This window comes from Phoenix dactylifera, chromosome 4 (assembly GCF_051530095.1).
Source record: "Phoenix dactylifera cultivar Ajwa chromosome 4, Ajwa_hap1_PhDact_Kaust_v1.1, whole genome shotgun sequence".
NCBI lineage: Eukaryota > Viridiplantae > Streptophyta > Magnoliopsida > Arecales > Arecaceae > Phoenix > Phoenix dactylifera.
Window position 1 is genome coordinate 44,999,814 of NC_143193.1, and position 24,558 is coordinate 45,024,371.

The 24,558-nt window shown below is 39.3% G+C and overlaps 2 protein-coding genes across 2 annotated transcripts; both read left to right on the forward strand.

Annotated features, from left to right (window-relative positions):
- Positions 1-384: 384 nt before the first annotated feature.
- LOC103708893 (lysine histidine transporter 1) lies at positions 385-4,749 on the forward strand. Its single transcript, XM_008793996.6, has 7 exons — positions 385-1,170; positions 1,863-2,246; positions 2,426-2,819; positions 3,509-3,614; positions 3,896-3,987; positions 4,193-4,261; positions 4,347-4,749. The coding sequence occupies exons 1-7, from the start codon at positions 1,004-1,006 to the stop codon at positions 4,443-4,445; spliced, it is 1,311 nt and encodes a 436-aa protein (XP_008792218.2). The 5' UTR covers positions 385-1,003; the 3' UTR covers positions 4,446-4,749.
- A 5,162-nt stretch (positions 4,750-9,911) lies between these two features.
- Positions 9,912-23,696, forward strand: POLA2 (DNA polymerase alpha 2). The gene is made up of 16 exons (XM_008793998.5): positions 9,912-10,094; positions 10,209-10,284; positions 13,005-13,136; positions 13,282-13,648; positions 13,727-13,822; positions 14,064-14,143; positions 14,270-14,345; positions 14,440-14,610; positions 17,188-17,292; positions 17,381-17,476; positions 17,560-17,652; positions 17,972-18,013; positions 18,093-18,134; positions 22,592-22,722; positions 22,815-22,941; positions 23,281-23,696. The coding sequence occupies exons 1-16, from the start codon at positions 10,019-10,021 to the stop codon at positions 23,431-23,433; spliced, it is 1,863 nt and encodes a 620-aa protein (XP_008792220.3). The 5' UTR covers positions 9,912-10,018; the 3' UTR covers positions 23,434-23,696.
- The last annotated feature ends 862 nt before the right edge of the window (positions 23,697-24,558 follow it).

Consider the following 24,558-nt stretch of genomic DNA (forward strand, 5'->3'; position numbering starts at 1 on the left):
GGACTACGAATTGGATGGCTTTTTACGTGGTTAGTCGCTCAAGCGGTACTCTATGGACGGTATTTTGTTTTCAGATTTTATTGAATATGTTCGTACTCGTATACTATGAGGCGCCCATCTAAGCAATATATATATATATATATATATATATATATATATATATATATATATATATATATATATATATATATATATATATATATATATATATATATATATATATATATATATGCTGGACTTTATTATGATTTTTCAAGTCAATTTTGATATAATTATGTCCTCAGGATACTAAACATAGCATGAAAATGGAGGCTACCCAAATGAAGGTCTTTTCAGCCGAAAGTCGAATCATTTAAACCTGAGTCCGCCAGCTCAGCGGTGGACGTGGACCAACGAAAAATGATACGGTTCCGGTGAGGATTCACGGCGGCCACACGGAATAAGTGGTCGGCGGCGGCACGGCCGGCGCGAGCAGAGAGTAAAGGAAGAAGGACGGAGGAAGGGGATAAGGGAACACGATCTTGGTGGCCGATGAAACAGGGGAGAGGAAAGAGATCGCGCGTATCCACCGCGGTCGTCGCACTCAGTCTAGATTTTGGGGATGAATGCGAGCTCGCCAGCGATGCGACTCGCCGAGAAAGGAAAGTGGGAGAGGGATTTGCGGATCCTTGCCTACCCTACCTTCACGTCGCGGCAATAAAGGGAAACGGCAAGAAAGGGAAAGCCAGTGGCTCCGGGCTGGCTGGCTCGAAAAGGGAGGAGATCCCGATGCCGACTTCTTGGCTGGCAGGGTCGAGGATGGAAACCTCAGCCGGATTTGGAAATGCTCGCTGGCAAACCAAGATGGAAGGCGGAGGGAATTTCTAAACCTCTGTTTTTTTCTTATTATTTTTTTCGCCGGGCATTACAGTTTTAGAGATATAAAGGTAGAGAGGGAGAGGGAGAGGAACGGAGGTGAGATCCCATTGCATTTCGATCCATCTCCATTTCCGGCCCTGGCCTAATGGTTTCGTCGGCGACGAAGAACGACAAGGAGAAGTCGCTCGACGACTGGCTCCCGATCACATCGGACCGGAATGCGAAATGGTGGTACTCTGCCTTTCACAATGTCACGGCGATGGTCGGCGCCGGCGTTCTCAGCTTGCCATATGCCATGGCACATCTTGGATGGTAAGAGGAAAATAATCTTAATCAAAAGTTTGGCTTTGGTTAATCCATGGAAGCAATCCAATCTATGATTTCTTTTTCTTTTTGGCCCTAATGAGTGGTCAATCTATGGGATTGCAAAGATGTTATTCTAGACTCTTACAGTTCTTTCAGGGAAAAATGGAATCCATTTCTGAAGTTAAAAGATATATTCACTATTTTAGTCATCAAAAACATAAGGACTTATGAATATTTACAAGTTTTTGATTAAGAGATTCAAATTCTTTTCAATCCTGAACGGTTATTCTATATGAGAAGTAGTCCAAGATTATTTGGCAACTGCGATACGATGCCTCTGAAGGAGAGGATCTTAAACTCTTATTTGCATTAAAACAAAGTTGGCCAATAAGCTGTGAGTTTTTCTGAGCAGATAAAGATCTAATTTCACGCAGTAGTAAAACTTTTGCTGTAGTTATGACTGAATTTTTATCTTTGACGTGTGTTTGCATGAAAGCTGACTTTCACATGATCGAGAAGTTATTTCTAGCCTTATGGCTTAATTTGGATCTTTCAGATAAGCAACATGACCTTGTTGAAAAACATATTAATATTTTACCAGAATCTCTCTGTTTCATTAGGAAGAAAATTTTGATAATCTAAGATAAGAGATCTGACAATTTCATGCAAATCTAAGAGATTTGACCTCTTATGTTCAGGGGCCCTGGTGTGGTTGTGCTTGTTTTGTCATGGGTCATAACCTTGTACACCCTCTGGCAAATGGTGGAGATGCATGAGATGGTGCCTGGGAAACGATTCGATCGGTACCATGAGCTTGGGCAGCATGCATTTGGAGAGAAACTTGGCCTCTGGATTGTGGTTCCCCAGCAGCTGGTGGTGGAGGTCGGCACTTGCATCGTTTACATGGTCACCGGTGGAAAATCCCTGGAGAAATTCCATAATGTTGTATGCCCTGGCTGCAAATCCATCAAGCTAAGCTATTTCATTATGATCTTTGCCTCCGTGCACTTTGTTCTCTCTCAGCTTCCCAACTTCAACTCCATCTCGGGTGTCTCCTTGGCCGCTGCTGTCATGTCCCTCAGGTATTCAGATTTCACCATCAACTCACCCGACTCCCCTTACAGTTGTTTAAATGACACAGACTTTGTGAATGTTGCTGTGGTTCCCTTCTTTCTTATAGATTCACAAAATCTTATAGTGCATGTTTAGATTATGTTTTGGAGAATATAGCTTTGACGTATGGTTATTGTTTGCTCATCAGTTACTCCACCATTGCTTGGGGAGTTGCTGCTGATAAGGGTCAGCAAGAAGGGGTGGACTATGGCTACAAAGCTTCAAACACGTCAGGAGTTGTCTTTAACTTCTTTAGTGCTTTGGGAGATGTTGCTTTTGCCTTTGCAGGGCACAACGTTGTGTTGGAGATACAAGCAACCATTCCTTCTACGCCTGAGAAGCCTTCGAAGAAACCCATGTGGAAGGGTGTTATTGTTGCTTATATTGTAGTTGCCCTCTGCTACTTCCCTGTTGCTTTGATCGGATACTGGTCTTTTGGCAACGCAGTCGACGACAACATTCTCATTACACTGGAGAGGCCGAGGTGGCTGATTGCAGCTGCGAACATGTTTGTTGTGATTCATGTTATCGGAGGCTATCAGGTGCTATTTTTTTTAGAGCATCAATAATCTAAAAGTCAAAAGTGCATTAATATATAAATGCTGGACTTTATTATGATTTTCCAAGTCAATTCTGATATACATAACATGAAAATGGAGGTTACCCAAATGAAGGTCTTTTAAGTTTGAAAGGTTGAAGAGTTTGTACTCCATAGCCAGAAACTCTATTTTTTACATCCCTTTACAACTTAAAAAACTAGTTTTTACATGCTCAAATCATGAGATGTAAAAGTATCTGAGTTATCAGATTGACTAGATGAATTTTCACATACATTGCTCAGGAACAAAAACTAATTCTTGATAATGTTTTATTGCTTCAAATAACTATCAACCTAGTTGTTTGAGATCGAAGATGTTTTACGATAAAGCACACAGTTTGTTTTGTTTAATGTTAAGTAAGAATAATATTTTATCTGCTAAATTATTAAATCTGAAAACACCTTACTTGTTTTAGTTACTTGATCATGTTGTAGATTCAAGAATAAATATATTATCACGAATGGCATAGAGGGTAATCAAATTGAGATAATAGTCAACAACGCACCCTTCAGCCATAAGCTGAATCATTTTAATCTGATTTACACACAGAGAGACACGGACACAAACACACACACTTATGGCAGTTGATTGCCGAAGTTCTTTGATCTAATCTAAGTGATTTATTGATGCAGATTTATGCCATGCCTGTGTTTGACATGATGGAAACGGTGCTCGTGAAGAAACTTCATTTCTCCCCTGGCATTGCTCTACGTTTGATTGCTCGAAGTCTGTTTGTTGGTAATGTCCTTCCCCTTTTCCCTTTTCAAATTTTTGCCTTCTAATTGTGAGAACTCATGTGGACATGTGTTTAGTTCCATATCGGTTATTCGCTGGATAAATCTTGGGTACTTATACAAAATCAAGGAACCCAAATAATACTTTCTGGCTAGCCATTTGGGTGAGATCCTGGGTTGTTACACTAATATATAATGAAAATACTGGACTAAAGATGATAACAAAAAGAAACATGCAATTGAAGTTGTAAAGCTATGATTTATATGCCTCTCCTCTTTGTGCAGTTCTTACAATGTTCATTGGTATATGCATCCCTTTCTTTGGTGGGTTACTTGGATTCTTTGGAGGCTTTGCATTGGCTCCGACAACTTACTATGTAAGTGACTATATCTTGTATTATCTGAAGATGTAAAAACAGGATCATTGTTTTGCATTTTCCTTTGTAACTTTTAAAGCTTGGGTGTAACTTTGAAAGCTTGGATCCCATTTAGGATGATTAAAAGTAAAATTATTTGGAGTTTGGACCTGTGTCTGTGAGTTATTGATTTTTTTTCTTCTATTCATCAAATCTGGTTTTACAGCTTCCATGCATCATGTGGCTGGCCATCTACAAGCCTAGAAGGTTCAGCTTATCTTGGATCACAAACTGGGTAAGTTAGCACCATTAATTTCGTTTTCTTCTCATGTAGTTTAGGTTCATCAAGATGATATGTTTCTTGTGCTTATGGTCTCCAGATCTGCATTATTCTTGGAGTCATGTTGATGATTTTAGCACCAATTGGAGGACTAAGGACCATCATACTTAATGCCAAGAATTACCGGTTCTTCTCATGACCTTGCTGATCAAAAATATCAGTTTGTCATGTAAATGGGATCGCTGAAGTTGGATGATAGTGTCGACATGCTGAAATGAACTTTATACTCATATTGCAGAGAGTCTGGTAATCTATTTGTTCAGAGAAAATCTTGTCTGCATGAGGCCAAGGGTGGAGGATTTCCCAGTGACAACCTCAATTATACATATATTGTCATCTTCATTCTCTTGTTCAAATTATTCTCTGTGCCGAATTTGCTAACATTTCAATGTACACGCTAATAAATATTAAGTTCGTGCGCTTTTCGATCTTTTTCTGTTAAACTTTTTGGCTCTTGTTTTTCTTACATGAATGCTGGAAATCGTTGATTAAATGGATTGCCAACCAATGAGTTTATTGGGTAAACCATTGTGTTGTTAGAATGTAACTAAATTTGCCTCATATGAGCTATAGCTGATTCAAACTGGGTTTTCACCCTTTTTCTGCTCGGTGACTCCATCGATGCGATTTGAGAACGAGTTTTTTTTCTGGCATTTCTTGATTCGATCACTCTTTCATGACTGTCAGCAATCTCATTCCCCCCAACTCTCATTCCATGTTAGTACAACAAACTAGCAAGACGAATGAGTAGAGCCCCTAGAATTACTCCTCCAAATGGTGGAACTTTGTGTTCAAATATCAAGATGCTTATGGCTTTCACTGTCCCCAGAAGAAACACGCTCTTACAATCTTCTTAGTCTTTGCTGCTTGATGTAACTCCGTGCAGTTAGATGGTATATATGGACATTCAGCCTGAAATGAAGAGATTTTTCTTCTATGCCTGCCATTGGGGCAGAGCTGAGAGCAGCCTAAGAGGGCATCACCTTCGTGAGGCATTTTCTAGGGGCTGACGATATTTCCTAGAAGGGTACTGACGATGGTCGAGTGGATTTTGGGATGAAGAGTAGAGGGATGATGGCTACCCACTGCTTAAGGATATTTATAGGATAGCGAGAGACTGTGATTCATTTCAAGTTTTTCATATATATATTGAAAGGTCAACAGAGTTACAGACTGGGTTGCCTCCTTCACCTCTCACCATTCGGGAGAAATCCTTTGGACATATTTTGTAGCTGCCCCCTCCACCCTTATGCGATCTCCTTTTTCTTGACTCTATTGGTTGCACTTATACTAGAGCAGTGTGAGCAGCAGTTGTACCCAAAAAAAAAAAAGAGGTCTTTCTTCTGCATTGCTTGCTAGGAATTCATTTAGTGCAAGGTCTCAAAAGCCAGAATATCTTGAGTCTAGATCCTATAACGACGATCTCTTTATGCAAGCAGATGATGCTGGACTTCGAGTTTATGAAGCCTGGCATGCAGCAGGCACATCAAATGAATATGTAAGTGAACCCGATTTGGCTTTGGATAAATGAAAGTGATGTGGCTCCATGTAATTGGAAATGCACAAGGGCCTTTTCGCTTGCAGTTCTTTGTCCCAGGGCTGAAGTTTAGGTACTAGCTAAGTTGCACCATCATGATACCATCCATTGTGAATAGCACTCATTTCGAATGGAGATGTCTCCAACTAGCAACACGTATCCCTTAAATTATATGTTAATAGTACTTTTTCCTAAGGCTGAAGTTTAGGCACCACCTAAGTAACAGGATTTGCTTTCTTGCTTTCTACTTGGTCTTGCCAGCTTGAAAAACTCAAGCAAGATGAGTGATTAATTCCTTCACAATTTTTGTAACATGTAATCTTGGGTTTTGAAGCATCTATATAGCTATGATTATAGATACCTGTCCATGTCCAAAATTCTCATTAGTTGTTGCAATGTTGTAGGGAACCCTGAATAAGCTACAAATTCAATATCCCACTTTCTTCGTAGAATTTAACAATAATATGTTAGAATTCATTTTTTTTAATGTTATTTTGCTATGGCCTTGCAAGGGTTATTATTGGCAATTATTATTGCGAACAAGAAATAGCTACAATAATATTCAATGATTATTATAATATTTGCTAGTTTCATATATAATGATATATTGAACATGCTTCGCGAACTAATTTCTTCTATTTTTTTCAATGCAACACAAGCGTTTCATATTTATCATACAATATATAGGTCGATTTTCTATGAAGAGAATGGCCCAAGCATTGCAAAATTGAAATGTAACGTACGAAGATCAAGAGAGAAGGTTGCCGTTTATTGCTATCATGCCTTCTAGCTACTAGAATTTTATGTTCTCGTACAAAAAAACATAGATAGAGAGAAGAGAGAGAGAGAGTTTCGAAGAAAAAAAAAAATCTCGTGAACAAAGCTAAAGAAGCTAATTGGATACAAGCCATGAGAAATTCATCTCTTAGATAAAGCTAAAGAAACTAATTGAATGCAAGCCATGAGTGGAACTGACAAACCCCACCTAATAAAATTATAATTTAATCTGAGTAGTAATCTTTTAGAGGCCCAACTTAAGAAAATTCTAACATTTCAAATATGTTTACGTGAGACGTTTAGATACTAACCAAATAATACAATCACAGTACTTTAATTGTGCACACTAAGGGGGGATCTGAAAATAGTCCCACATCGGCTAGTAGCGGAAAGGTTTTGTGCCTTGAATGGGGGGTGGAAATCCTTTCCTCTCGAGGGCCCTTTTGTGGGACAAAACCGTGAGGGCACGAGTCTCCCTTCGTCAGCGCTGGACGCGGGGGCCGGAGCACCCAAAGCGGACAATACCTCGGAAGGAACGCCGTCCTCTTTCTCTGCTAGCTTAATGTGGGCTATGCTGTTATGTGAGGCTCCGGCCAAAGCGCCGTCCCCGCAACAGCCTGAGGGGCTGGTAAAGCTGGGTTAAACCGGCACAGTACCTTCCCACTGGGGGGGCTATGTTGCGGGGGGAACCTGAAAATAGTCCCACATCGGTTAGTAGCGGAAATGTTCTGTGCCTTAAATGGAGGGTGGAAATTCTTTCCTCTCGAGGGCCCTTTTGTGGGACAAAACCGTGAGGGCACGAGTCTCCCCCCATCAGTGCTGGACGCGCGGGCCGGAGCGCCTATAGCGGACAATACCTCGGGAGGAACGCAGTCCTCTTTCTCTGCTAGCTTAATGTGGGCTATGCTGTTGTGTGAGGCTCCGGCCAAAGCGCCGTCCCCGCAACACCAGCTAATTACCTGTAGCTGTTGAATTATATGCTATTAATTATTAATATTTTTTAAAATTTTGATAGGCATAAGCCGATCAATGAAGTAATGCCATATCTAGTTGGAATCGTTTATGTGGGTTTAACATCATTAAACCATACCTAGTCCATAACATGTAACTTATGCCCGATATTTTTTTATTTACCATGCAACTTTTTTTTTATATCCAATTTCCCGGGAAATTTAGGGCTCGTTTGGTTCGCGGAAAGCATTTTCCTTCCTAGGAATATGATTCCTGGGAAACAAATTTCTAGGAAGAGAATGCCTAGGAAAGTACTTTTGGCATGTTTGGTTGACCATGGGAAAGTGACAAATTTTCAAGGTGCTTATGTTTGGTTGGCCATCCACTTTCCTAGGAAAGTTATATATAATTCCTATTATGCCCTTAATAAAAATTAGATTTTTAATGCCTCTTTAATGCTTCTTTAATGCTGAAGGGACTTTTTGGAAAAAAGTAAAAATGGAGTGATTCCCGCCTCATGGGAAAGTAACTTTCTCATGTTTCTCATGGGAAAGACTTTCCCATAAAATGTGGGAATCACATTCCCATGGGAATACAACTTTTCCTTCTCTCTTCTTTGAAAACTCCAACCAAACAAGAGGCATCTCATTACTTTTCCGTTGACCACACTTTCCCCCCTTCTTTTCCCGCGAACCAAACGAGCCCTTAGATTTATATGGAAGGAGATTTTTTTTCCCTAAAGCAACAAAAACTCTCAAGAATTTTCTTTACATATTAAAATGTAGATGAGAATTTAGAGACAAGCTGATGGCTATATATAGGGCTGGAAGTGGGCTCGGGCCGGCCCGAAGCCCATCGGGTCGGGCCGCCCGCGGGCCGGGCTATGGGCTAGGGCCAATGCATTTCGGGCCGGGCTCGGGCTGAATAATTAAGCCCATTTCTATTTCGGGCCGGGCTCGGGTATCTCATTGGCCCGGCCCGGGCCCGACCCAAGCTCGCGCCCATACTCAGCCCGAACGCGGCCCGTCCAAGCCCGAGCCCGTATCACTGTTCACTGATAGTTCCTTTGTGCATTATGTTGCTTTGTTTATTTTTTCTTCGTATGTATGTGAACTCAAGCTGTTTTTTGTTCATGGGTACTTGTTTCAACAGGAGAAAATTGGTCATGGTCTGAAGTCGTTCCAGAGACTCGTGAGCACACTGAAGGAAATGTCAATTCGGAAGATGGCTCTCTAAGTCTGACATAGAGATGTAAGGTTGTATAATTACCAAGAAATTGGTAGGCTACTTATGTAACAACTGGTTAGAGCATGGTCTAATCTTTAGTAATTAATATATAGAACATCTTTCTGATTTCTTGTATATACAATTTTCATAACAAAGATTCTTGTATTCTTGATCAACTACTGGAAGTCATTGAAAAGGGCATTGATACAGCCTGGGCTACATAAAAGTCATTTTTTTTTCCCAATTTTTTTCCAGGTGTCCGCTGGGCGGGTTTCGAGCAGAAAGTGCTGATCCATCAGTGCATTGTCTTTGGAGGATCTTCAGGCCAAATAAAGGAAGATCTGCAGTCCTCATCAATGGGTTGGCGCTTCTCTCACGAGACATTGAGAAAGTAAGATAGGTTTTTATTCTCACAAGCCAGAATACTAGCAAGGTTTATAACATCACGCCAATTATGGGAAATGAATTGCATGTATATGCCTATCAGCACTAATCTTTGGCTGATATTAAGATCTGTAGGACATCCACAGATATCCTCCCTAGAGGGAGGAGGTCCAACTCCCCTCAATTTTCACCTGGCGTTTCCACCTGGTGCCGATCATCATCTTGATCATAAAGCAAATAGCTTTCTATGCAATCAAAAGTTGCATCACAGTTGCGATCCATCAGCTATTCGTCAAGTTTGTTGTGCTCATGGCCATTCATAAGGCAGATCTTTGCCTACTTATTTGGGCGACCACCGGACTGGGGATCGGGCCGGGCTCGGGATCGGGCTAGCCCAAACGGGCCGGCCCAGGTTAGGGCCCAACTGGGCTGGCCCAAATGGGCTCGGGCCGCGCTCGGGCCTTGTTCCTTAAAAATTTTTCGGGCCCCGGCCCGGCCCGAAGCCCGAAAAAAAATTCGGGCCGGGCTTGGGTAGGAGTTTGGCCCGACCCGGCCCGGCCCACTTCCAGCCCTAGCTATACATGAGAAACTTGCCTACGTGGCAAAGTAGCCTCACGGTGCAAAAGGTGAGGGTGGTGGGATCCGCGAGATGGACGGCTATGATTGAAACTATAGCGCACGTGGCAGGATCCGGACGCTCGACTTAGGCGCCCAGACGACTCTCTGTATATCCCCGTTTTCGTTTCTCCCGCCATTTCTCTCTCTCCCGCCTTCCCTTCCCCTTCCTCTCTATTTTTCTATCTGGAACTCCCTATCTCCGAACCCTAATCGCCATAATGGAAGAGGAGATCAAGGCCGAATTCGAGAAGAGCGGCTTCTGTCTGGATCAGGACGAGCAGATCCTCTCCAAATGTACCATCTCTCTCTCTCTCTCTCTCTCCCCCCCCTCCCTTCGGCTCCCAAACTCCCTTTCTCTTCGCTATTTGGAAGAATAATGTCATTGGTTTCATTTTTTCTCTCAATTAGGTCTGACGTACTGCATCAATTACAAGCTCAGTCCGGCGGATCTGGTTTCCAACTGGGAAATATACTATCTCAATAGGTAAGCATGAACCCATAAGTAAATTTACTCTCTCTCTGTCTCTCTCTAATCATTAAGTCAAGACATGTAATTTAGCTGGATTTTTTTCTGTTTTCTACATGAACAAGAAAGTGCGAATGTGGATGAAGGGTTTTGATTTTAGGGTTTTTAGTTGCGTAGTTAATAGAACTTCAATCCGGAAGAAAGTCTGATTTCTAGCGCAAGTTGGAGCCTTTATTGGAAATATGCTGAACTATCAGTAGATTTATTCTTTCTCTCTCTCTCGAATCATTAAGTCAACACATGTAACTAGCTGGATCTTTTTTCTGTTTTTTAAATTAACAAGAGAAGTGCGGATGTGGATGATGGGTTTTCATTTTAGGGTTTTTAGTTGCCTAGTAAACAGAACTTCAATCAGGAAGAAAGTGTGAATTTCTAGCGCAAGTTAGAATCTTTATTGGAAATATGCTGAAAATTGGAGTGAATAAACTCAGTAACATGCATGCCAACTGCTATTGATCAACTGGAGATGCTGCAAGTTGACAATTTTAAGTTTAACCTTTTCTCTTCTTACTCCATTATCTAAAATTCTGCTCCTTTTGTGCTTACTCACTTGTTCACAAACATCATACACTCTTATCATACATTTTACATGCCTATTCTTGGAGGTTATATATGTTTAGAAGGATTATAACACTACTATAGTAAGTTACTACAGGCATATCGAGGTACAGAATTTTGCTTTTGTCAACTTGAACTTGTGCTTCAAGCATAGTTATATAAATGGGCAGCTTTACTTCTCTTAAACTATATTACAAACAGTTGAACTTTTCTTCAACCATCTTAAGAGCTTCCTCAGTTTGCAGTTCATAAACTTTGGCTTTTTTTAAGAGAACCATATAAATGGATATGATTTATTTGTGTAGTGTGATCATTGATGGCAGATGGGTTGTAACTTAAGATCCATTTATCTGCACCCATGTAGGCGATTCGCCTGTGCTCATATTGCACAATAGGCCACCTATGATCAAGTATCTATTTAAAGCAACTGGACTCCTACTTTAGTTGTCTGATGTCTGTGTCATGTAGATGATTTTTTTTGAAACATAAAGAAACTACTACTGAAGGACATACTTAATTCTCAGGTGCAAACTGAATGATGGGCTGCTCTTCTTTGCTTTTTTGAGTTGATGACTTCAGAAAATAGAAAAACAGCCTCAGAATTGCTTTTGTAAAGTTTCTCTTCTTCCAAAAGAGATCTTTTTTTCTGCTAAAAAAATCTCTCTTCTGTAAAGAAACAAAAATGTCAACTAAACATACAACTATGTTCTGAGAATCTTAATATTCTCCAACAACTAGAAACTTTCCCTATCCCTTTCCGAGTCTTATGTTAAAAGAAAAGCTGCCCCCTTATTTTATCTGTTTTCTTTTTATTAGATATGAATTGATCCCTTCTTGCCTGTCCGATACTTATAGACTCCATCAGAGACCAAGCCCCATGTTTTTTCAAAATTTGTGCTCGGATGAAAAAAGGAAACACTAGACTGATCCCAAGTGTTCTTTCCCTCATTTGAGTACCTAAGTTATTAATTAGTATTATATTATTAAGTGTATAACTTTGTTTTCTTCCACTTTCCCATGTCATGTGTTGTAGATAAACTTATGGAGACCAAGATGGAGTGATCCATGATCACCATTAGAATATGACAAAAAATTGTAGTTGGTTATAGTATCCTTTTAGTCAGTCTCCACTCATCATTATTAAGAATTTTGCGATTACAAGCTTTTTAACATACAATACGGCCTCACTAGATCCACCATAGCAAATTCACTTCTGCTCTTGGATTCAAGTACTTACCATGCCATACCGGTTGACCAGACTATGTCATGCCATGCTTAGAGGGTGCGGGCTCTGGGCATGCATGTGTGCTGTGATATCCTGCATTTTGTTATCAGCATGGCTGGCATGCCCATGGGCACCAACTCCTTAACTTTGCTTCTACTCATGAATCTTTACTGAATAGGCAGTTGGTGCTACATCTGTGTACTCCACAACTATCTAGATTCCATTGGCTTTTATTCTGTGCAGTCCTTATATATGCTCCACAACATCGCTTTGCTTTATCTACCATAATGATCCTTTATACTTCGAAGTTTCATTCTGTCCATAAAGGTGGTGCCACATCTGTGCACTCTAACCTTATCTAGGTTTCCATTTACCTCCCCTCCCTGTAGATACCATGCATGGAGCTTGTGCTTGTGATGCATGTTAATTTAAATATATCTTTTTGTCCCATAATTTGCATCACTTTTTTGTACTGAATTCTCAGTTAATTGAGGGTTTTCAAATATACACACAAAGAAAAAAAGACAAGTCTTTTGGTATATGGCCCAGTCAGAATTTTTTTCAAAATCATCTGATTGCTGAGAAAAATATAGCATGTCTCTTTAAGAAGCCAATGTACATTTTGTAAAAACAAGAATTACTTATAATTTCTTGGAACTACCTTTTTTTTTCCTTCCAATTGTAGGGTTGTTAAACTTAAACCATGGATTCAAGTACCTCCTGGTCGACTGACATCTTTTCTTTAATGGATATTGATTGAATCTCTATCTGCTTAAGTTATCCTGAATAACACATTAAATTTTTAAGGATTCTGTTTTTATCCTCTCTTTAGATCCTCTATCCTCATTTAGAGTTTGGTTTGGCTGGTATCTTGATATGTGTACATTGTATTCAGGCAGCTAAATGGATTGAAGGTAGAAAACGCTCACATGGATGGTTTCTTATCACATCTTCAAAATGAGCTGAAGGAAAGGATTACAAAAGAAGAGCCTCACTTGCATATTTACTCCAGTGATGATGTTGATATGTGAGTGAATAGATAAACTGCATTATATAATGGATTTTTTCCTTTCTCTGCCTCTTTATCTGTAAGCTGTGATTAATCCCTTTTCATCTTAATATAGTATTGTTTGTGGTGCCATAATAAATTCTGGAAGGATAAATTTATGCAGGCTTTTAAGTGATGAATATGATGATACCAAAGAGAGTTTCCTCAACACTCCAAGCAGTCAGTATGAAAAACAATATGTGGAGAATTATACCTCAACACCTGGAACAAATGAAGGGCCCTCATCTTCAAAAGAATCCAAAGTCATTAGCAATCGAATAACTCCTTTTGGGCAACGGATGAACAAATTTATATCACAGTTTGTTTTCAATGCTCAGAATACAGACAATGGCTTAAGAAAAAAAGAGCTCGAGAACATGGAAGATGATGTTATTAGAAGAGTTCAACCTAGTGAAAGATGTTCCTTGCAAGTTCTTCGTTCCCAGCCAGAATCAGGCTGCAGGTTCATGTATGACAGGACAGAAGATCGGGTGTGTGACCACCTGACGTACAATTTTATGCTCCTCTGTCTCTGTTTAATTTTCTAAATTATCTTTCTGATGTCTTAGGTTAATTCCCTGGAAAATCGGATTAGAAAGCATACAAATGCATATGCTGCATGTGGGCTTTATGGAGAACCTACTGATGCCACATTGGCTTCACAGGTGATTGTTTCTTATACGGTTCAAATATTTTCCTTATACCTGCCTGGCCTGTGGATCCCTCATTGTAATTGGAAGTCTGGGATATATACCTGTTTGGCCTAGATAGTTAGCCTTGCAGATTTTTTAGGTTTCTAGTACCTTTTTGGTTCTATGATAAAAACTTAGTTTCCCGAACAACTAATAATTTTATGGTTTTAATTTCAAAAAAAAAAATCATGACTACAATCATTCTCTCTTTCAGAAAAATGTATTTGCGGTCGGTATGGTTTGTTGTGACGGAGAAGGTCGTGTAAATGAGAAATCTATCTTGCTGCAGTGCAGGTACAAGTACCTTTTCTCTTCGGGAGCCTACCTAATTGTAATTTGAATTCCTGACAAGTTTTTAAAGGTTTCTGTCCTTTGATAGGCATTTCAGCTGTAGCTAATCATGAAAATAACTTTTGGCAGTGTTGAGCAGTCCTGTGGGCAGCGTGTACGTCTTGACCTCCAGAACTTGACCCAATTTACCTTATTCCCTGGTCAGGTAAACCTGTGCTTTAGGCAGTTTTATAAGCACTAGTGCTGACTACTTGCCACTTTTTTTTTTTTTAATTTTAACTTAGGATTACTTGTATCAGGTGATCGGTATTGAGGGCCATAATCCTAGTGGACACTGCCTGATTGCATCAAAAGTTGTTGATTCTTTGCCAAACTCCCTTGATGCTGATCTGCCTCCTGCTAAGAAGCAAGCCATGGACACAGAAACTCAACCAAGCCCTCCATCCGATAAATCAAGAGTGCTATCACTGGTGAGTATGCCTCATGCTGCATGGCATGCATTCAGCACATTCGTTTAGAAATCTTTGTTTTGCATACAATTTATCAAACTTCTACATGTTGGGCTGGTACAACTATTAGTTTTAAATCTTACGTAACTTTCTTGTTTTTGTTTGATCTCACAATTTACTATATGTGAATATTAGTTTTCTTTTCCTTCAGTTATTTGTCACTTTATTTTATTTTAAAATCTGGGGGCAAGTTTGAGTGATTTCAATTTGTGTATATATATATATATATATATATATATATATATATATATATATATATATCATGGAGTCATTCCTTATGGTAAGAATGGATGTGCATGAATAGAAATGAACCTCAGACTCCATGAACATAATGGTGCAGGCTTTTGGATAATATGAACTGACCATACAATAGTTTTGTGGTGCTTTAGATTGATATCAAACAATGATTTAGACTTTTCTAACATGTCACTTTAAATCAAAAGCAGATGGATGAAGCTGTGTTTGCAGGATTATGCCATGCATTTCTTATAGATATAGAAATGGCTTGTATGTTTGGTGGCAATAGCATGCTCACAACCTTGATGTTCAGACCATTTAAAGTGGAATACAAGTTGCACGTTTTCTGCTTCTTCTCAGATATTGTCTCTCAGTTAGAGCTGTCATTACCTCTGACTAGTGATTTCACTTTAATCATCATTGGCACTGGTTAGAGCACCCAATGCTTGATGCCCATGAATCTTGTTTCAGAGTGGAATGCGTTTTGCATGTTTGATGTTTCTTTATCAAATTCTCTCCAAGTATTGTAGCATCGGTTGTCATTGCCTCGGACAACTGTTGTTGCTTTTGATCATTACTATCAGAAGTTAGAATTAGGCCTGTTAACGAGCCGAGCTACTCGGGCTCGGCTCGGGCTCGGCCCGTTAAAAGCCCGGCTCGAGCTTGGCTCGTTAGTCAAACGAGCCCGAGCCTAAAATGAGGCTCGTTTAAATTTGAGCTCGAGCCCGAGCAGCTCATGAGCCCAAACAGGCTCGTGATTTAATGTTGTCTGCTATCAAGCACGGAGCACGCCGGGCTCCGTGCTTTGGATTTGCTTCAATCTTATTATTATTTTTTTATTCCCTCTTCCCTCCCCTCACCCGCACTTGCCAGCTTTTAAAAGCCCACACCCCATTGCTGTACAGAATGTCGTACAGGACCAGTTTTCCTCTTCCCTCAAGCAAAAAATCAGCCACTGTTACTCAGCCGCAGCAATTAAACCCCCTTGAAAAGACGTCGCCGCCCCCTTAACAGCGTCACAGCTGTAGCACTGCACCATCCCATCTCCCGCACCCCCAGCAAGCCAACAGTAATTATCCCTCGGTCAGTATTAGGCTCCTCCTATTGGGTCGCGACACATGGCCAATAATACTATAAAAATCCTAATATATATTCTTTTAGTTTGAATGAACCACCCTGTTCCCAGATCTGACTGTAATCATCACCATCTACAGGATGTAACGTTTCGTAAAAGGTCTCACTGTTGTGGTATTTAATATGGATTTTTGTTATGGGGCTCGGGCCCAAGCTCGAAACGAGCTTTACAAGCCCAAGCCCGAGCTTTTCTTTTACCAAACAAGCCCGAGCTCGAGCTCAATACAGAGCTCGGTACCGAGCCCGAGCCCGAGCCCGAGCCCGAGTTCTGTGAAACGAGCCGAGCCCGAGCCTCCCCAAGCTCGGGCTCGGCTCGGCTCGTTAACAGGCCTAGTTAGAATCCAATATTTGATATGATTATTTTAATCATTTCAACATGTTGAGAACATTATGTGATACCTTTTGTTGGAGTTTCCTTATGATGGTTGCCTCCAGCTTGCTAACATCAATCTTCTAGATGTCCACCAGTGTTTCACCAAATCTAGTATTTGTTGAGTCATGTTTCTTCGGCAAGTCCTTTTCTTCTTTGTGACTATGGTTAGGTACCATGTGCTTCTTCAATTCTTTAGATCCCTATTGCTAGAAACTTCACTGGCACCATTCGATGTGGATCTCTCTTCCAATGAGATTTGTCTAGCAAATCTGGGCCAAAAGGTTTTGTCAACCTTCCTAGCTTCTTCAAATTAGAGTACGACCTGTGCAGCATAAGAAGTGGAGTTAATCACATACTGGACTAGTTTGTTTAGAAATGCCACATAAATCTTTAACATACTCACCAACTTACTCTCTTCTGGTGACTTCATTTTCGATGAAACTTCATCCTAGGGTCTTTAAATCTTCCAGAATAGTGTTTCTGAAGAGATATTGATTATTGGTAGTTTAGTATTATGGAGCGAATACAATTCTCATAAGGAGACCAAGCCAGATATATATTGTTTGAATCACTCAACAATCATGTAAGATAGCACACAAAGGGGTACATGTTTGGATTCCATGCTTATAGTGTAATTTACAATCCAAGCATAGATTCATAAAGAATGCATGCAGGCAACAAACTAAGTCACTAATGTCCAAGCCATGATATAATATTAGGCAATAAGCTATTGACTAACTCTACCAAACATGCTTTATCAATATATCTAATGCATTACTATGGCTCTTTAATAGGTTATTGCAGCAGGCCCTTTTACAACAACTGATAATCTACTCTTTGAGCCTTTAACAGAACTGCTTGCATATGCTAGTAGAAGACAGCTGCAACTGCTTATCTTGGTGAGGCTTGACTTGATTGTTCCAGGTTCTAATATTTGAAAAATCCTTCTGTCTTTAATCTCAAAACTTTTACTAATTGTTTTGGCAGATGGGTCCATTTATTGATTCTGAGCATCCTGAGATCAAAAAGGGAACTGTTGGGAGAAGCTTTGATGACATTTTCCATGTTGAAATTCTTAGAAAGGTCGGTACCAACATAGTTTACACCGATCTTTTAGATAATATATGGTAAAGTAATTATGTCTTTCTTGATATCTTGTGATGCAGTTGCAAGATTATACTGATTATATGGGGTCTGCTGCCCGTGTGATCCTTGTACCATCCATACGCGATGCTCACCATGACTTTGTTTTTCCTCAGGTTCTCATCTTGGTGTCTTTATTGTCGTATCTCCTCATTTTGTTATGGGTTATTTGGCATTTAGATAATATTGATATAGTTTATATATCTTTAAAGATCTTCTGTCATCAATTCATGTAGTCTCGGACATGCAATCACCATGATGAAACTTCTTGAAGGAGTTGCACACACATAAAAAATGTTTTTTCAGTGATGTTTTGTAGAAAGCAAGGATTTCTAGGACACTAAATAGTGAAGAAGCTCATTTTTCTGCACATATCAGGTTATAAGTCATCTCTTAATGTTATTAATATTCGCATTGTTCATATGATTTCCGCAGCCTGCATTTGATATTCATCTGCCTGAAGATATCACACGTCAGGTATTTCCAGTGGATCTGGAAATTTTTTATCTAAAAACTCTATCTTATTGTATCTTAGATAAATATTTGTTCCATGCAGATAACTTGTGTTGCAAATCCATGTCTTTTCAGTTCAAATGAGGTACATTTTTTCAAAAAACTTTGATCTTATATAAAGAATTAATTATGGTTAGTGTAAACTTGTTATTTAACTGAGTATACTGCATATTTCCTTACAGTATGCAAATCACATCTAGTATGTTTACTGTCGTAAACTTGCACTAAATGCTGCTCTTTCAAGTAGCAAGAAAAATTCTATTGAGTTATCATATTTCCTTGAAATGAAATTTTGTATTATCAAAATGATGCGTGTTCTACTAATCTCACTAGAATAAAGTTATAAAGTGAAGGATACTTCTATAATGAGAATACGCTGCCTAATATTTCTTTTGTTTGGTGCTGGATGCATCTTCGATGAGCTTTATGCAGATCATGAGGTTGAATGTTTCAGGTTCCATCCGACAACCCATTGATTACATTTATACTAGGGACTCTGCTGCATTTACTTGTGGTCTACTAGTCTCGCTAGAATACTAAGCTATAAAGTGGAGGATACTTCTAAAATGAGAATATGCTGCCTGATATTCTTTTGCTTGGTGCTGTAAACATCTTCAATGAGCTTTACTCAGATCAAGAGGTTGAGTGTTTCAGGTTCCATGCGACTGCCCATTGATTACATTTATACTAGGGACTTTGCTGCATTTAGTTGTAATTGAAGTTGAGTTTAAGTGGAATGAACACCCATTTACCCCATTTTAACCCACAAATGCTAAAAAATCTATTTAGCCCAAGTAAGCTTGGTATTGCAAAACCAAAAGCTACTTTTTCCACTTAACCTGGAATAAACTACTGCCCCATGATGGAGTAATTTATTCTGGGTGAAGAGGTCAGGAGTAAGTTCACCTATTTACTCTGGGTTAACTTATTTTACAACCAGATGCAATGTTTTTATTGTGGTTTTTGGATAATTTTACTAATCTTCTGTTCCTGACCAAATGAAAAAACCTTGGGAAATTAGTCTCTTACATATTTATAGAGACCTGAAGATTAGATAAAGATGCTATTACTTAAGTTACAATTGTCTCACTAAAAGAATTAATGCTAGCCTTGCTCGAAGATTGTGCTTCCATTAGAAGATATTATATTGTGCTTTCAGTAACTAGCACTCATTTCTCTTAGATATTTGACGGCACAGAAGGTTCAAAATGCAGATAAGAATTCACCACAAAGTATCTATGCTTTCATTGCCAATATGGGGCATAAAATGAAGAAAAAACTCAAACTAATTATAATTTTGATGGTTCCAATTAATTTTAGCAAAAAAAGAAAGAGAAATGAAGTTTCTATGCTTAAGGACAGTCTATAAATATTTGATTCCAGTTACCATTAAAATTTTAATCCTCATGAATCTCTTTAACCAATTGATCAAAAACTGAATGAAGTCATAATGTGTAGTAGATTGAATCAGGAGAAACATCATTGGTGCATCTTTTATAAAGTTATAGCTGCTATCATGCCTGCATGTCATCTAACTCTGTAAGTCACCTTCTTTGAGATAGTACTATATAAATCAACCGATAATTATGGGATCTTCAAAATGCTAAGATAACCTTCTAGAGTGCCCATTCAAATTTTCTCTGTTTTATCTGTTCTTGCACCGTCCTCTATCTTAAGGTTGTTTCTTCTCCCTTCCGAGTACCTACATATAATTGTCTTTTCCCAACAATCTCAAGCTTATTTTATTGCTTATATCTATCTTCAGAGCTTCTCTTCCTTCAGCTCGTATGCTAATATGTCTTAATGTGCTTCAGCTATTTTCGGTATCTTTTTCTCCTCTAGATGATACATGTACCTTCTAGAATGTCCATTCAAATTTTCTCTGTTTTATTTGTTCTTGGACCTTCCTCTATCTTATGGTTGCTTCTTCTCCCTGCTGAGTATCTGCATATTTGTCTTTATCCAACAGTCAAGCTTATTTTATTCCTCATATGTCATATCTATCTCCAGTGCTTCTCTTCCTTCCGCTCCTACCCTAAAATGTCTTAATGTGCTTCAGTTATTTTCAGTGTCTTTTTCTCCCCTAGATGATGTATGTAGCTCTGAGGTCACCAACCCAAGTAAAGAACCAACACGTTCTTGATCATTTTGGCATTATAATGGTTATTCCATAATTTTGGTCCTTCCTAGGTGCATGCCATCAGAAGTTAATCCTATCAAGAGGCAGCTCAACTTATGGTGTGGTGGCAACTAGTGACTGAGGAACTTCAATCTTTTTAACAGGCATGAAGATATCACCTTATTCCCTTTCCAGCTGAAATTTTCCATTACTGGATTTGTAAGCAACACTTTTGGATGGTTGGAGGCAGATTGCTGAGAATTTTTGCTTTCTTTTTTTGGAGAAAGAGTGCGAAGCTTATTAATTTCTTGCTTCCGAGTACTTGTTGACTATACAAAGACCTCTACTTGACTTCATACTTAATTAAAGTGATTTTGGTTTGGCTCCGATCATGGTGGTTGCAGTTGTTATCCTTTTGGCCTGATAGATGTGATTCTTTTTCGATGAGCTGCTCTAAGAGGAAGCCTATTGTACCCTTCTTTTGACCATTCACACGGGCTATTTCTTGTAACATTTTTGTCATGCCAATCTGAGTGCTTTCTTTGCTAAGAGTTATTCTAGTTATGCTCCTAGATGGATGCTCATTCAGCAGCATGATTTTGTTCATTGTCATTCATATGATTATTGTTGGTTATGGTGCTTCGTCCATTTTTTGAAGCCCATCATCACTTTAGGCCATATTAGAAACAGTGGGAAGGATCATACTAGAGATTATCCATCTAATATTGCACTTTATAAGCATGAGGAAGTGTCAAGGTAGAGACTATGAGGAAGTGTCAAAGTAGAGACTATGTCAAGGTAGAGACTATGAGGAAGTGTCAAAGTAGAGACTATCTATTACCTTTCAACTTTACTATTATAAATTTAGGGGTTTTCATTTTCTGTTAAATAGATTGTATTTCATGCAAAGAAGCATGGAGCAATGTTTTGGTAAAAGCAGCGTCATCTTGATCCTAAGGGCAGGATGCATCTTGTATTGTAATAGAGAAAGGCTCTTTCATCAAGGAAAATATTTCATAAACTGGAAAGGCCAGCCACAGCGGAGAGCTTATTCAGCAAGCTTTCTCATGACATGAATTGCACAATTTAGAGTTTGGGTGGAGGTGTTCTGGCCTTTATACGAAGAAGCCATTGAATTTGTCAGAAGATTCAGTTCTTTTGCCTTTACTATTACCCGTACAAATCGTAGCAGTTACTATGCAAGTAGGAATAGGCTTATGACTGTTCCAAATGGAATTTAAGTTCTAAGTCATTTTGAGTTTGGCTTTTGTTTGGTTTGTGTGGAAGCCAGCCCCTAAAGCCTAGGAATGAGGTCTTTGATGGGTACTGATGATTTCAGGTGAGGATTGTATGTAGATTTTATTAATGCTCTAAATGTTTTCCATGAATAACTTTATAGAGGTCTTTGAAATTAAAGCTGAGTGTCGAGGCTTTGCTACTAAGGTTTAACTTGTGTATAAGGTTTAGTGTCTTAGAGTGGAAGCTTGCACATATCTTTTTCCCACCTTTCACTCTTTTCTTCCCTTTTTCTTTTCTATTCTCTCAAACTTCTGTTTGTTTTTCACTTACATTAGCATTTTTGATCTACTCTTGAGCCATGGCTAGGTATGGATGGCAACAATTCATATGACAGTGAAGTTTTCTTTCCTGACATAGAACTTGTCCAAGACCTTTTATATACAAATCAACTGTCAACAATAGAATTTAAGGGAATTTGCAGGAAAAATACTCCATCTTATTTTCATAATTGCAGAGAAGGGCCACGTTTATTTGTTCACAGAAACAGTCCAGTTTGGACTTACATGATGCCACTACCCTTAGGTAAATGCACATAACCTAAGCCAATGCACACCCACTATTAATGGATGAAAACATAATTATATGTTGACACACTTTAAAACGTTTGTTTTGAGTTGTTAAGAGGGCAAGGATAGAATGGTCTAGTAAAATTCAAAAGGGATTTCTTTGCAAAAGAAAGTGGTCCTTTTCTGCAATTTGACAATCAAGTGGAACTTTCCTCCAAAATCCCCTAGAATTCAATAGAGTTCTAGTTTAGAATGTTATATACTGATAAAAAATTATCATGTCTGCTGTAACTTCCAAATATTAGGGATACCAGTTTGTACCTCCCTTGATTTTACCTTAGCCTGTTTTGTTGAACATCCAAGGTCAGTCTGTTTTTAATAATTCTTTCACTTGATGTACAAAGCTGAACTTTTTCTAGACATAAGTTTGTTTGCTCAGAAAAAAAATATTACTCAACAGCTATTGAGAGTATGATGCAGTTGGAGCATGAATACTGATCTGTTTCTTGTGCTATACTTTGGCTTGTGGTCAGTTAGCATTCATCATTATGGTACCTGGACTTTATTTATACATCCACCTTGTTGTGTGCAGTTGACTTGATCTCTTTTATGTGCCAGATCATTGTTAGCTGCTGTACTTTGGATATGTTGAAGCAGCTGAGCAGTGAAGAGATTTCACGGGTTTCAGCTAATATGCAGCCTGTAGATCGCATGGGGCGGCTTGCGAGTCACCTATTGAGACAGCGCAGGTAAGCTTGATAGCTGCTAATTGCATCAAAACCAAAGCAGGCAAATTAATTCTTATCGAGGAACTCTGAGAGTGATATTTCTTTCCGAACAGCTACTATCCTCTGTATCCACCCTCAGGAGGAGTTCCTTTGGATCTTTCACTTGCACCAGAAGCCTTGGAGATTCCTTCTATTCCAGATCTCCTACTACTCCCCTCGGATCTTGCTCCGTTTGTGAAGGTAATAACAATTATTTTTAATGTAAGGTAATAATGATTAGTTTACATCTGCAGCCCACATGTAAGAAGTATTCATATCTATTCACAGGCCATCAAAATGGTAGTTTTTTCTGCAGTGCATGATTAGTTTTCTGGTGTCCATCTTATCTCCTAAAAATCCATGCATTCTTTTTGATGAAGTAGAGCTGAGCAATCTCCTACTGTGCATCAGTCATGGGTTGGTTAACTTAGTTGCTGCACACCGATAAATAATACATAAGAGACACACTGACATATTAAAATAGCTATCCGGTGGCTTAATCCTTTTTAGTGATGTGAAATGATCCATTTGACAATGCAGGTATTGTCCCTTGGAGGAGATGATAGGGAAGCAATAAGGTGCATGTGTGTGAACCCTGGGAGATTAGCCAAGGGCATTGGAGGGGGTACTTTTGTGGAGATTTACTACCATGGTGATCCTGACAAGGCAAATGCATCAATCATTCGTATCTAGTTTTAGATGCAAAGGCATCGAAGAAGTCTCGTGATTTGTCAAGAGGCTCTATTATCAGCTGGAGTATAGCTGAATCAGCAAATTTGTTTTGGATGCTTGTAGGTTTAGCATCACTTGTGTCGTCAGGGAAGCCTGAAACCTTTGTTAGCATGTAATATTTGCTTCAACATGTCAGCTACTCACTATTAAGAGTTAGGGTTTCATCATGATGGCAACTTGTACAAAGAATTTCTAATTTATAAAGGTAACTATCATTCTTCTTCCATCTTTGGTAATGTGATGCCCATTGGCTTGTGGGCCAGCCCGGAGTGGCCAGGTCCACAATGCCTCACGTGCCGCGCACGTGAGGAGACAAGGAGGAATACTTTGGCTGGGAGTTCTTCCTCCCCAATCTTGATATGATCACACCATAAAATCTGAAGTTTAAGGCGATACAAACAAGGATTTTTGCCTACTTAAGGATTCCCTCAATTCCTCAATGGAAACATCGTCGGAACCTCGCCAGATCGATCTAAGATTTTCCACTTCTCTCTTTCCTCCTTTCTTTTGGTCTTTTAGCCATGATTTATCTTGTTTTTACATCGGCAAATTGCTGGGATTTGATCTGAAACAAGGGTGCATTGTTTTGGTCTCTTCTGGGTTTCACTACCATCGACCGCTAGTTTGGTCGGGGTTGCAGCTGCCTATGGTTGTCATCGAGTGGGGCTGGGCCACCATGGCTGCCACCCTCTTGGACCTACGAGGGAAGGGAAAGGAGAAGGGGAAGTTGAGCTTTCTCGTTCGTGAAGAGAGGAGAGTGAAGGTTTCTCTCTCTACTTCTCTCTTCTCTCTCTCTTTCTCACTGCACCCTCTATTTCTCTCTATTTTCTCTTTCTTCTTTATCTTTTTCTCTTAGTTTCTCTCTCTAGTTGACTCGGGTATGTGGTAACTGGGACTCAAGGGATTTGGTGGTGGACTTTTGGTAGACACTGGTAGGCGATCTAGGTTACTAGTCTAGTATTTGATTTTTTTTTGATAATCGAGTTTGATTCTATAGAAGGGAGTCATCTACACAAGAAGGTTCTGATCGGGATACTTTGCACTCCAGCTCGTAGACCGTAAAGCAGGTCAGTAATTATTGTGTTA